Raw genomic sequence first — 14,306 nt, 5'->3', positions numbered from 1 at the left:
GAGGTTTAGCACTCTAGGTGAGGGGGTGGTGTCCTGGGACCTTTCTTCTTCCTTCCCTTAAACCTGAGTGTTCTCGAATTCCGGCTTTTGGGGGCGTAACTTTTGAATTGAGTCCAGCAGGGGAATTCTTTTGCTCTATCTTGTTAGGTTTGATTTTCAGTCCCCTAGGAGTATTTGGTAAGGAAGGGTTTTCAGACATCTGAACTTTTGTTGCCTCTATGCTGCCATCTTGACCCCTCCTCTCTCAAAAAAACTTTTTAAATAATGAGGCAGGGCAAGGCAAAAAAAAATATCCTTTGTCAGAGTATGCACCCCAATCTTTGGTTTGGAAAAATTAGTCACTGTACCTAAGGAAGCCCCTCTATCTCCTGTAATAAATCACCTTTCCCCCACCCCCATTCCCTACTTCCCAAGTTTTCCTCCTGCTCGTCCTAGAAGAAATATTCCCTCTTTCTTTGGTCCTTCAGTGTGACTGCACACAAAGGAAAGAAAAACTGAATTTTAAAAATATTTTTATTAACATATCTATTTTTGCTCTGAAGCCTCCCTCCCCACTTCAATCAGAATGTAAGTTCCTACAAGGTGTGAGCAGTTTAATGTCTTTTTTTCTATCTTCTTCAATAGCATAGTATTGGATATATAGAAGGTACTTAATAAATGCTTATTGAATTGAGTTGAATTAGTTAAGAATTTTAAATTTAATTGAATTAAATTTAATTAATTGAATTAGTTTAAAAAACTCAAACCAACACATAATGACCAATTCATTTTGCTGAGAATGGGAGCCTGGAAACATCTAGTCAAGTAACGGGAATAAGATTTGTTGAAGTCCCTGGTCCCAGAAAGTGACAGACCCCTTGTGACTCTCTGTCCCTTCAATATCCAGGACTGATAGAATTTCAGTTAGAAGAAAGCCTATATTTCCTGAACCCATACTGAACTAAAAGGAAACTCAGGTTGCTTTAATTCCCCCTACAACAAGCAATGTACCAATCCCCTCTGCAACAGTTTAAGCAGTTAGTTATCTAGATTTCTCTTTATTAAAAAAAAAAAAGCACAAAACACTTTATTCCTTTTGTCTTTATGACTCAGTTATTTCAAGCCCCACCCTACCTGAATTCTGCTCAAGGACAAAAAAGAACAATTTAACAAAGATATTCAATAAAATTTTTCTAATACTGTGTAAAGTATTCTTCCCTAGTACTCTCTACCTCCAAAAAAGCATATTTCCTTTGTTTTTCTGTTAATAGAGTTCAATTTCATTCTAGTCTTTTACATTGTTGGCATTGTGTATATTATTCTCCCAGTTCTGTTTATTTTGCCCTAAATCAGTTCATACAAATCTTCTGGTGTTCCTCTGAATTCTTCATATATGTCATTTCTTGCTGAATAATAATATGCATTTACATTCATATTACAAAGTTTCTTCTACTCTTCTCTAATCAATGAATACTCTATTTCTAGGTCTTTACTAACTTTAATATGAAAAATAGCATAATATACAAATTGGATCTTTGTTACTGTCTTTGACTCCATTGGTGGGATCATTGGGTCCAAATGTTGGAACAGTTTAGTCATTTTTAATGCATAATTCCAAACTGACATCTAGAAAGGTTGGACTACTTCATAGCTCTACCAATAATGTATCAGTATGCCTGTTTTCCCACATTCCCACCAACATTGACAGTTCCCTCTTTTTGTCACTTTAGCCAATTTGCATTGTATGGAAATATCTTCTTCACCACAACTACTCTTTTAAAAAAATTTTTTTTAAACCCTTACCTTCTGTCTTAGAATTAATAGTGTGTATTAGTTCTAAGGCAGAAGAGTGGTAAGGGATAGGCAATGGGGGTCAAGTGACTTGCCCAGCGTCACACAGCTGGAAAGTATCTGAGACCAGATTTGAACCTAGGACTTCCTGTCTCTAGGACTGGCTCTCAATACACTGAGCTACCCACCTGCCCCCCTCCCCCCCACTACTCTTGTCTTAAGTGATAGTTTGATCTGAAAAGTGGAGAGGAGAGACTTACTAGCCACAGCATCCTACAGTAGAATCTTCAACAAAAGAAGGCAGAGGTGATAACTTCCCCAAATATGGATAAGGCTAAACACCCAGATTATATCAATGGTCTCAAACTATGCTTGCTTTCCTCTGCTGCTTTCCCTAACTCTGCCTGGAAAAATGGTTAGTAGGACAGAATCTTTTTCTTCCCTGATTAAGACCTTAATGTATCCCCAGGAATGCACAGTATTACATTTACCTCAGGATCTTTACTGAACAAGCCCAAATGACCTCTATCCCTTCCTTCTTTTCATTTCCATTCTTTTTATTTCCAATTTCTTAGATTTTTCTGTGCTTTCTTCTCCAAGTAGCAGCAAGGGGTAGATTGGTGGAAAGATGAAAAGAGGGAGATGTGAGGTCAATCAAGCTAGGCACATAAATACCTGGGGAAACCCAGAGTTAATTATGTTAAAGGAATAAATGAATTAATTAATGCAGGAATGAATGAACAAAACCAAGCCAGATTGAAATACAACTTGACCCTCTTGTGACCCTCATCTAAACTCTATACTATATTTCATAATCTGTCAAAAATAAATTTAGGAAGGGCAGTAGAGAAAGTTAATATTCCCTGCCAAACTCTACCCATCCCAATGGCATTATGCAGCCCATAGTTAATCTGGGGAAACCTGAAGCAAGATGCTCTGTCCAGAGATACTCTCACCCTGGAATTTTATCTAGCTATACACAGGGAATGAGAGAAGAAGTTGTGCCTAGGAAGTTTGAGTAGTGGGAATTTGGGGAACTGGAGAAGCGAGGCCTACATCTCATAGACCACAGAGGGGGCTGTATGCCAGCAAAAAATTCTTTTCTAAAATTATCTTTCTTCCTTAATCTAATTTTCTGACTTCACTTTTTATCTCTCACATTCCATCAGTTAACAAGTCCTACTGATTCTCTCTCAGTTCTCCCACTTGTCCCCCCAATTTCCATTGCCAACAGCTATCATAGGCCCTTATCATGTACCTAGACCAGTGATGGCAAAACTATGGCACAAGCACCAAAGATGGCATACAGAGTGTTCTCTGTGGCCACTTGGCTACCCCCCACCCCAAGAGTTCATTACTAGAAAGGCAGAAAATCTCAAACTGCTCCCCTCTCCCTCTCCACCCACCTGATGACATTTTATCACATCTCCCTCCTCTGCCCAGTGGCCAATGGGAGTGCTTCCTCTTTCTCCTGTGTGCAGTAAGGGTGGAACAGGGCATGCCCTGAACTTGGTTGGGAGTGTGAAAGATAATTCTTTACTTTATTGTCTATCCTGAGTTAACACTAACTTAAGAACCCCTACTTAGTACCTCGATAATCTGAAGACAGGATTAACTCCCCCTTGTTTACTTTTAAATTGAATCAACAAAAGATTAAACACCCTACTTAGTACTAGGTGAGAAGCCATCAAGGTACTTAGAGAATTCACACCCTTAGGAATTCAATCAAATTAGGAAACTGTAAACCTTTTTGGTGAGAACTTAACCTTCAGAAGGTGAGAAGTCAATCCTACAGACACTGCCCCGTGGGCAGTTCTAGACAATTTGGAAACCATAATTGGCCCCTATGAAGAGGGAAAGGAACAAGAAGTCACCATAAAAATAATCTCCAAACTCCCTCAGAGCAGATTGTCTTTGAGAAGATAGTCTGAAGAGATTGTCTTCTGGAGGTAGTCTTAGATAGTCTTTAAGGGAGCTTTGCTGGAGACTACAGTTTAGATTAGGCTCAGAGCTCGGTTTCTACTTGGACTCTGACTCTTGGATTACTTCATTGAGTGAGTAAAAGGCCAACCCCTTTCCTAGCTTCTGGAGAGACTAGCTTCCATCTTGGAGGAGGCCGTGTGGTTACTCACTACCAGCCTTCCTGATTGAGAGCTAATTAATCTCTGCCTGGATTAAGCAGATCCAGAGCAAAACATTTAGGTTTATAGGATATATAACTTCTCTATCCCCCTTACATTTCTCTTTGTTTCCTCTCTATTTGTAAATAAATTTCTGACTCAAGATATAATAAATACTGGTGACAATATAATTTCATACAATCATTGTCCAATCATTAATTTTAACCTTTACAGAGGGATGGGGCATAGCATAAGGTCTGGGGGTGGGGTAGGGGTGGGGTATGGCACTCCATCTCTAAAAAGTTCACCATTACTGATCTACACTGCATATCACATTGAATGGCCCATAGGTTGCATGACTCCTACAACACTCACAAGTATATGGCCCAAATCAGAGTAAAATATAATTGGAAAATACCAAAATAAATAAAAATACAATAAAAACTACATATTACATTTTAAAACTAAGTAACATATACAGCCTGTAGGGGGCTTTATGTATGGATTAGTGGCCTCTGTTTCTATCTGAGTGTAACACCATTGGCCTAGACTAATTTTTAAAAATCCTTTTCTTGTCTTAAAATTGATACTAAGTATTGGTTCAAAATCAGAAGAGCTGTAAAAACTATGGGTATATGGGACAATGACTTGCTGAAGGTCACCCAGTTACAAACTGTCTGAAGTCAGATTTGAACCCAGGACCTCTTATCTTCAGGTCTGGCCCTCTATCCACTGAGTCACTTAGCTGTCCCCAGCCTAAGTGATTGAAATGATCTCTATCAAGTTATTTCTCCTTTGGCCCTCTCTGCCCTCTTCCATCCTCAATTTATATTTAGAGGGAAGGGTGATCAGGAGAGCCTGCTCGTTTCAATGAGGTTAAAGGATGTGATTATTATTTGGAACTTTCTTATATTTGGAGGATTTTAATTCTGCCTTCTTGATAGGTTCATGAAGCTTCTCTTGGAGTGATTAATTGTTAGCATTGAGAATCATCTGATGAGTTCAAACTGGGATGGATTATAACCACTGCATACTCTAATGGATATAGTTAGAACTGCTAAGGTTATTAAGGGGGAGAGTCTGAAAGGAAATATTATAGCTAGCATTTTTATAACACTTTAAAGTTTGCAAAGCATTATACATATGTTATCTTATTTGATCCTCACACCAACCCTATGAGGTAGGTGCTATCATGTGATTTGTCCAGGATCACACTGTTATTAAGCATCTGAAGCAGGATTTGAACTTGTCTTCCTGACTTCCTGACTCTTACCTCAAGGAACTGATCAGAGATGAAGTAGCTAAGAGCAGACTTGGCAGGAGATGGAGGGAAGGATATAAGGGGAGCAGAGGTAGTGAAGCCTTCCTTTTGTAATATCCTCTTACCACCACCATCAAGAACCCCATTTCAGTCCTAAGATGCCAGCTTGGACAGGCAGTAACAAAGAGATCTTTTGGCCCTAAAAGTAACAGCCATTGAGAGAGGTAACCTGGCTGGTTAGTGGGACTTACTGGATCCTGATCTTCTAGAGGCAAGGCAAGAATTCCTAAATCCCAATCAAATTCCTGGGCCAAGGATTGAGTACTTGGCTTCAAGCAATGTACTGAATCAAGGGTGATTAATCTCATTTCCTGTAAGAATAACCTTCCTTAAACCTAGAATTGGACACATCATTCCTGGTTCGAGAAACTTTGGCTTCTTCTTGTCTACTGGACAAAATTCAAATTCTTCTTTAATACTTATCATCCATATGTGAAATTAATCACCTTGATGGGGGAGGGGCCCCAGGAGTGGATTCCGGAGGCTAGGAGAACAGTGAGGGTCTCTTGATCTTGAGAAGCCAAAGAAAGAAGTTGGAAGAACTGAGAAGGCTGGGACTACTAGTGCAAAGGGTCCCACTAGATTTCTCATTATATAACATAAGACCAGGGGACAAAGCATATGTAAAAAATTTTGCCAAAGACAGACCCACAGAGCCCAAATGGATTGGTCCATATGATGTAGCTCTCAACACTCACATTGATCAAAGTAGTAGGAAAAGATTCTTGGCTTCACGCATCTCACATTAAACATCACTATGCCCATGATAACACACCAAAAGACAACTTAATGGAAGCCCAAGAATCTGTTCAAACACCAACACCCCAAGAACAACCCTTGATAAATAAACAGAGTCCATGAATCCAACAAAATCGCACAAGAAGAAATAGAGATACTGAACAGAGACAGTGAAACTGAAATAGAATAATGTCCAAGACAGATAGTATAAATTTGGGTTAGTTAGATCAGGGAGGATAAGTGTAGCCTGTGAAACACAGGAGAAGAGATTCCTTGCAGAACCTGGGAGTTATTTGGGTGGATTTAGAATCCCTTAGAGTTATTAAACCTATATACAAATTTCAATCTCAAGCCTAGACTAAAATATTATTAACCTCTACAATTAACCACATAAGAATAGAATAATCACCTTACAATCACACATTAAGAAAGTTACCTATGTTCATTACATTAAAAAAATCTCACTTGCACTCATGAGGATGACACAAACATCTGTAAGTTTTAAAATAGTTGGTTGTCATAAACTGAAATGATTAAAATAGTGGAAGATATAAATTGTAGTAGATAAAAGAGTGGATGAGTAAGTTGTGACCGCAGGAATATGTTTTCACTACAGTGTCTTGTTTTTAAATCAAGGTGGTCGCCAGGGAAATATTCCCAATTATTAAATATATGCCCAAGTCAGCTGGTTTTTATAAAGCTGGGTTTTATAAAGATTTTAATTAATACAAATGAGGAATTAAAGAAAGAGAGAAAGAGAGAAAAAAGGAAATAATGAGAAAAGGATAGGCCGGCCCAGGGCAGCCCTGGCCAACCCAGGCCTAAGCCTTAAGAGAAAGATCAGTCAGTCTTTTATCACTCACCATAACATCTGTTCAAGCAAGGATTCAGAGAGACAGAGTCTCCTCAGAGGGAGTTCCAGCCAGAGTCAGCCTCCCTCAGACTATCTTCAAGAGACTGTCTCAAGAGCCTCTCTTCAGAGCCTCCTTAGAGACTCTTTTTTCTTAGGAGACTGTCATCTCCTTAAATAGGGAATTTTCTCCTATGCCACCTCCCCCAAGTCCTTATATCTACCAATCACAGTAGATGTTTTTCAAAGGACAGACCATTCTTAGTTCACACCTGAGTAGACTAATCTTTTGAGTAATTCACACCTGAGTAGGCTAGAATCTCTGAGTAAGTTTTCACCTCTTTGCTCCTTGTAAGTTCACAAGTTGCCTGACCTTTGTAGGTACTTAGCACCCTTTTGTATTAGTCCTAAAATAGGCATGTCTTAAAGAACTTTTTGTCTTACTATAAGTATGGGTTTAAGTACTTTTCATTGTTCAGCAAAGAGTTTACAACTTTATCTTCCTCTAGGGAAGACTTAAGTAGGGGTGGAGTAGAGGTCTCACATTCCTGATCTAAGTAGAGTTCTCATATTCCTGATCTAAGTACCTTCACTGCCCAAATGGAGAATGGTCGCAATGGGGAATGGTCCCAATGGGGAATGGTCTTAACCCAACCTTATGAAGTAGGGTCTGGAAATTTTTTAAGGTTTACAATCCTAACCTTATGAAGTAGGGTTTGAGAATTTTTAAGGTTCACAATCCTAACCTTATGAAGTAGGTTTTGAGAATTTTTAAGGTTCACACATCCTATATAAAGTTTCACTCACATGCATCAAAATATTCACTCTTACATGCACACACATGTTAATCTTACACACACACATGATCCTGTATTTCTGGATACCTGAGATCATCTTTTAAGATGAGACGACAGGCAAGTACGTATCCTGTAAAGGAGAAGGCACCTGGTCCTGTGACAAACTTCAAGCAATACCAAAGGATGGAAGATACACAGGCAACTTGAAAGAACTCTGAATCAAAGACATTATGGGCAATGAACTTCAGAAAAACAGGTCACGTAAGATTAATCACAAATCATATTAACTTCACATATAGGGAAGTACATCCACCTATACATTGGAATAAATATGCATCCACCATATCATATCTAGAACACAAATTTAAACTGACATTAGGGGCTGTGCCATAAATAAGGACAACCCATAAATTGTATATCTGTAAATAAATTTCTACTTCCAGAGGATATATATGTATATATGTGTATATATATTTAAATAACATGTGTTCAAATAGCAGACATGTATATATAGCATAATAATAATCTAATCCAGTAATATAGATAGAAAGTAGAGTTAAAATATACTAACTGTTAATACAGGGACAGAGTAGTTTAGGGTGGAAAAGGGAATATTGTAACTATAGAGGTAACATAGGGACAGAGTAAATCAGATTTCATTGATACAAGTTAATATACATATATATATCTATAAATGTTATGAATTGTTACATTGGAATTAGCATTACATAAGGCATAGGATATTTCAATTTTACTTAAGATTTAAATTTTATATTGATTGCAATAGGAATGACTTTTGTATTAAGAAATTGTTATATTGTAAAAATTTTGTTGGCACATAATCCTAACCACTCTTCCCACAACTCAGTCTTAGCATAAAATAGGAACTTAGGTTAGCAAATAGACAGATTAGGAAAAGGTTTGTTATTTTTGGAGGGGGGAGTTTAGATGGGAACAATAAGGAACATAGATAGATTAGAATAGACATAGAAGGTAAGTAATTGGCGTGGGCCAGGGTGACACCACGCGAACAACAGGAAATGGAGGATTTGTGACAGAGGCTGGCACTAGAGAAAAACTGCCAGGCTGAAGAGTATGTGAAATTGATCACCTCGACAGGGGAGTCGAGTGGATTCCGGAGGAGGAGAAGACTCTGGCTGGGAGAACAGTGAGGGTCTCTCAGTCTTGAGAAGCGGAAGAGAGAGAGGCTGGAAAAAAAACTTTCTCCTGAGAGTTACCCACTTTTCCTGCTGGTGACTGGAAATCTTTCCCCTACCAACACTTCTCAACTGAAGGGACTTCTGAAGAGAAACATGAGCAGATTTTACCTCAGCTCCTATTGCTCAGGGGTGAGTCAACCTGATTTTCTCTCAGGGGGCTCAGGCTGTCAAGGCCTGAGTTCCTCCCCAAACTTGAGGAAGGAGGGGAAAGGGTTTAGATATAGACAGGAACCCCCTTTTCCCACTTTCCTTCTCCCATTCTTCCCTGCCCATTATTCCTTTTGTATTACCCGATTGAGTTAACATTAAAAATTAGCTGTTCCCCAAGCTGAGTGTGAGTGAATGGATCAAGGGGAGACCTTTTGGTTTCAAGTAGTGGAGGGGGGACAAGAGAGACAAGAGTGAATTGGGGAGATCAGCTTTAGATAAGGAGGGAAGGCAGAAGGGAGAAAATCTTCAAACTCCCTCTTCTCTCTCTGAGCCAACCCATTACATCTGCTGTCTCCCCTGAACCCCACTTTGAGAAGGGGGTTCTCCTCTCTTTCCCCCTCTCCATACTGAAAGTCCAAGCTTCCCTCAGGGTACAAAACTTCCCTCTTTTATCTTTTTTTTAATACAGAGTCATGCCTAAAATGGTGCCACCATGCCTTTCCAGCCTTTTGTCATGTTAGTTCCCTCTGTGTCCTCTCTGATCTTCCAATCTGCTGTGGGGTAAGCCAGCCTCTCACAGGGGATGGGGTCTTGGAGGTGGGATGATGTCGGCAAAATGATGGGTGGGACACAGCTTTTGCATTTAACCCACAGCACAGGTTTCACAGGATAAACTGTTCCTCCTTGGCTGAGGTCTGACTTTATTTTATAACCTCATGATCACACATCTACTTGGCACACAGTTTCATTTTCAACATACATATTTCCATGGAACCTAAAAATAGACAGGAAATCTAGGGAGATAGTCAATGAAACATTGTTGCTAAGGGCAGGATCAATGGGGAGAATCAATATGACCCATATATAGGTTAGGGAATTCAGAGCACAAATTTGCCAGAAGTTTTTATGCCTAGAAAAGAGGCTCCTGTCTTAGTGGGTATATAAGAATCCTTAGGTTTAATTTTGTAAGTGGGCTCTCCTAGTAATATCCTGGGGGGACAGAATGGGGCATCTGTATTAACCCTGCAAGCATGTTGCTCTCATCTATTTTTCCTGGGGCTAAGTAAGAATAATAATCATGGCAATTCCAATAATAAGGGGATGTTAATAATGAAAGTCACTTAGGGAGGTTTCAGTGAGTGTTTCCATCTTTCCTGGGGGTTGCTTTGCAGTCCTCGGTTTCCACATGGACTGTGTCAGACAGCATGGCCTTTGATGGCTCCCTGCATCTCCCCCTTTTTTGTTTTTTAATTGAAGTTGTAGCAGGTAAAATTAGTTTCTCTGCTAGAAGTATTATATTTTATGAGGTTTATTAAAAATTAAAAATATAAAGAAAATACAAAATAAGAAAGCACGTGTCTAGGCCCAGAAAGCCCATTCACAACCACTCACATTGCTAGGTAGCGTGTGTTCAGAAGCGGAAGTAGGAAGAGCGAAATAGTAGGCTTTTCAGTCAGTTTAAATAGACATTTTGATCTCACCCAAGTGAGGATCTCAGTGAGATTAGAGGGTATCCTGGGAACTAGAGCAAGGACTTCTGGGGATTGAAGTCCAGGGTTCAAATATCCATTTTTACAAAGTGACTTCAATTCATCTTGGGCTAGATGTAGGGTATAACCTAGTTATGGATGATGACTATTGTGCAATTTTCTATGTATGTGGCATTCTACAATTTGATTGGATATTATCAAATCACCTAAACAACACTCTTGTGATGTTACTGCAACAAAGAATTCTATGATCATTTACTAGGTTTCTACAACACTCTGTGACAGATATGATTAATGTGAATAAAGTCATTTGTAGGTTAGTATCCCCTGACCTGCTGAGAGGATCATTGTGCTTTTGATCAGTTTTCACTATCAATCATAATTGCTTGGGAGATAAACAACAAAACATCTTTGCATCTAGGTGTGAGAACTTAAAGCAGACCAGTTTTGGAGTTTTCCTCAATTTACAAGTTCTGTTTTTCTTGTGTTACTTTGAAGAGCCTAGCAATGCTTCTTGGCTTCTGTTTCAACAAATTCATTGGAGTATGGTAACTGTAGGAAAAGATTCATTATAGTACTCAAGCTTTTGGCTGGTATTTATTATAGGGTCTTGGAGCATGTCTTGTGCTTGAGAAAGGAGGGGTCATGGGCAATAATCTTTGGGCTTTAATTCTGTAATTGCAATCTTTTGGGGGTAATAACCTAGGGGTCTTATAGACTTATACCCTAGTAGGGTGTATATATATTTATTGATCCTATAAGTATTTGCTCTCATATTATTTCTCCGATATTAGGGAGAGAATAATAATCATAAATCCATTAGTGGGGAAAATTTGGGGAGAGAAGTCACTCAGGGGTATCATCAGGAGGCCCTCATTCTGGGGTCTGCTTTGCAGACCTCCTTTCCTCAGACTGTGACCTTGTCAGCCAGCTGGGGTATGATGGCCTTTGGCAATTCATGATATAAGTTTAGGATTGCATTTTGAAAAGTTAAATATATTAACCCCTTAAAGCAAATTGTTTAGAATTGCTAGGATACAAACTTGATGATTCATTTCCTTGCCCCCCTCCTTTCTTCTTTCAAGGCACAAATATGATGACTTGAATCTTTTTTGAAAGTAACCTACCTTTAGCCATAAACATATATGTGTATATATATGCATACATATAAACATATATTTCTAGAATAATTTTTATTACTGGGATTAGCATTTTTTAAAACCTTTACCTTCCATCTTAAGATCAATATTGTATATTGATTCCAAGGAAGAAGAATGGTAAGGGCTAGGCAATGGGGGTTAAGTGACTTGCCCAGCTAGGAAGCATCTGAGGCCAGTTGAACTCAAGACCTCGCATCTCTAGGTCTGTCCCTCAATCTACTGAGTCCCACAGGGCCTGGCATTATTACTATACCTGAAGCTCCCTCTCATAGATGGGATCTCTGTTACTCATGAGCATACATTTTACATATGTGGTCATATTATGAGTAGGACCTAGCCTAAGCCTTGTAGCCATTGGATGCCCATTTATACAGGGATACAGGTAAGTTCCATATCTACCTTACATATGGGTATTAAAAGTCACAATGAATTATGCGCCCCCCCCCAAACAGTAACAATACTTCAATAAGTCAAAATCAGTTATTACTCAAAGAATCATTCAATGGAAATGCTCCCCAACAGCTGTACCATCACATCTGGCCCTCACTGTGCAGATCTATGGTTTTTAGGACTCTCTGCCTCTTCAAATTGCCTTATATAAATTTGGTGTTTATATACAAATTCTCTCTCTGTAGGAGGTATGATTTTATAAGTACAAATTGTATGTACAAATTCTCTACCTGTATGTTCAAAACATAGCTAAAATCGCACCTCCTATGGGCAGCCTTTCCTAATCCCCTTCTAATGCTAGTGCCTTCCCTGAGACTACCCCCAATTAATCACGTATCTCTCTTTTTCATATATAATTGTTTGCACGTTGTATCCATCAGACTGTGAGCTCCCCCAGGGCAAGGATTATTTTTTGCTCTTTTTTGTACCCCCAGCATTTAGCACAGTGCCCGGCATACAGTAGGTGCCTGATAAATGCTTCTTGTTTTCACATGACATCCAAGTACAGATTTTATTCTTCTAATAGAATATAAGTTCTTTGAGGGAAAAGGCTGTTTTTGTCTTTATAACCCCAGTGCTTTGCACAAAGTAAGTATTTAATAAATGTTTACTAAATTGAATTGGTCCAGAAAATAATCTCCCTTGGTCCAGCCCAATTCAAGCCCCTCTAGATACAGCTGGAAATCTACTTTGGACTCTTGATGTCGGAACAGTAGGAACCCACTGGCTCCTCCCCATTGTGGCTGCTTGCTCATCCAGAAAAGTCTTGGTCATCCAAAGCAGTTCTGTGGGGTGGAGAGATGTGGGGATCTTGTAACAGTTCACATGTGGACTGGTTGAACATAGTTCCGAGGGAAGAAGCCCACTCGGCCACAGAGCTGGCCTCTCCACCAGTGGGGGTCAGAGTGCTCCAGCACCTCAATGATGTCACCCTGATAGAAGCTGAGCTGGGAGGGGTTCTGGGCGGTGAAGTCAAACTGGGCCTTGGCAAACTTGGTTCTGGGTGGCTAGAAGAAGAAGGAAGAGAACAGATCAGAAAAAAGGGACTAAGAACTAGCGGGCTTTGAAGCTTCTGGGCACTTTTCCCTCCTCTCGAGAGGCAAAGGATGCTGGATTGGTGGTTTTGAACCTCAGTTTCCCTTGACTACCTTTGCTGCCAATACACAAGCAATGGGTCAGGGAGAGAAGCCTCCTTGTGGGGCTGTAGACTCTCCTCCTCTGACTCCCTCCTAAGATTGAGGCCCCAGACTCAGGCTGCAATTTCAAGAACAGTTTGCTCTAGTGGGAGAATTCTAGGACACAAAATTTTCTCTGCCAGCTAATTGCAGGTACATAGCAGAGTCAAAGAATCCATAGCTCTGACCAGCTTAGGAGATAAGCCCCGATTTCCTTAGTCTAGGGCCTCACTGCCAATTCTTTCCTAGCTGAGATTTCTTTTTCTGCCTGGGACTCTCTCAAATCTGATTTCTCCTTGGCCCCCAGCCTACTTTGAAGTTCTTGAGAGTGACCCTAGCCCAGGGCATTTCCTGAAGGATCTGGGTCTCTCCGGGCTCTCATCCAAGGTACTGGTTCTCCTAGGGAGGCATTAGAATGCTGTCCCTTCCCATTCTCAGCTATCAGAAGAATCTTGAAGGCTCAGGCATCCTCCAACCCCTATCCCCACTGGGATCAGAATCAGAATCTGAGTCATCCACCCCTAGGCTGGGGCTTGGAGAGAGTTAAAGCAAAGCCTTCATACCACTGAAAACCTGTCTGGTCTCTGGAGCCAGCATTAAGATGATTCTTCTTGTGGCTCCCAAAGCTGAGTATTTGGAGTCTGGGGATTCAATGGCCTACCAGATCCCTTGGGGACCAGCACCATCTTCCTACCATGGACATAGCTCTGGACCATTCATGGCCTTTATGGGGAATAAGATCTCAGAACGGAGTTGTTTTTTAGTTTTCTAACAGATACTCCTCACCATCCACTCAAAGTAAGAGCTCAGTCCTTTGCTCTCTTGTCTCTCTCCATTCCACAGTCACCCATCCAGAATCCAGTATCCCCGGGAGAATCAAGAGCCCCCATTCTCCAGCCCCCAGACACTGACAGTTCTTAGGAGCCACCGAGGAGTCATGGAAGACTCGGCCAGTCTGGCACAACTGGTAGCAAAGATGGATGATAACCTATCTGGCCAGTCAGAAGGAAGCCTAATCTTCCAGACTATGGGATTTGCTTAATGGCAGAGATAGGATCAACTCAA

General features: G+C 40.2%; 1 protein-coding gene across 2 annotated transcripts in view; it reads right to left on the bottom strand.

Moving 5' to 3' along the window:
* Positions 1–9,601: 9,601 nt before the first annotated feature.
* GRAP (GRB2 related adaptor protein) overlaps positions 9,602–14,306 on the bottom strand; it is a 74,796-nt gene continuing 70,091 nt past the window's right edge. For both annotated transcript variants that reach the window (XM_001362943.4, XM_056806750.1), the window contains one exon: positions 9,602–13,073. In XM_001362943.4, the coding sequence (XP_001362980.1) occupies positions 12,888–13,073 (186 nt within the window). In that variant the 3' untranslated portion in view covers positions 9,602–12,887. The remainder of the gene's footprint in view (positions 13,074–14,306) is intronic.

The sequence above is a fragment of the Monodelphis domestica genome, chromosome 7 (genome assembly GCF_027887165.1).
Source record: "Monodelphis domestica isolate mMonDom1 chromosome 7, mMonDom1.pri, whole genome shotgun sequence".
Classification (NCBI taxonomy): Eukaryota; Metazoa; Chordata; class Mammalia; order Didelphimorphia; family Didelphidae; genus Monodelphis; species Monodelphis domestica.
This window is presented reverse-complemented; position numbering and strand designations above follow the sequence as displayed.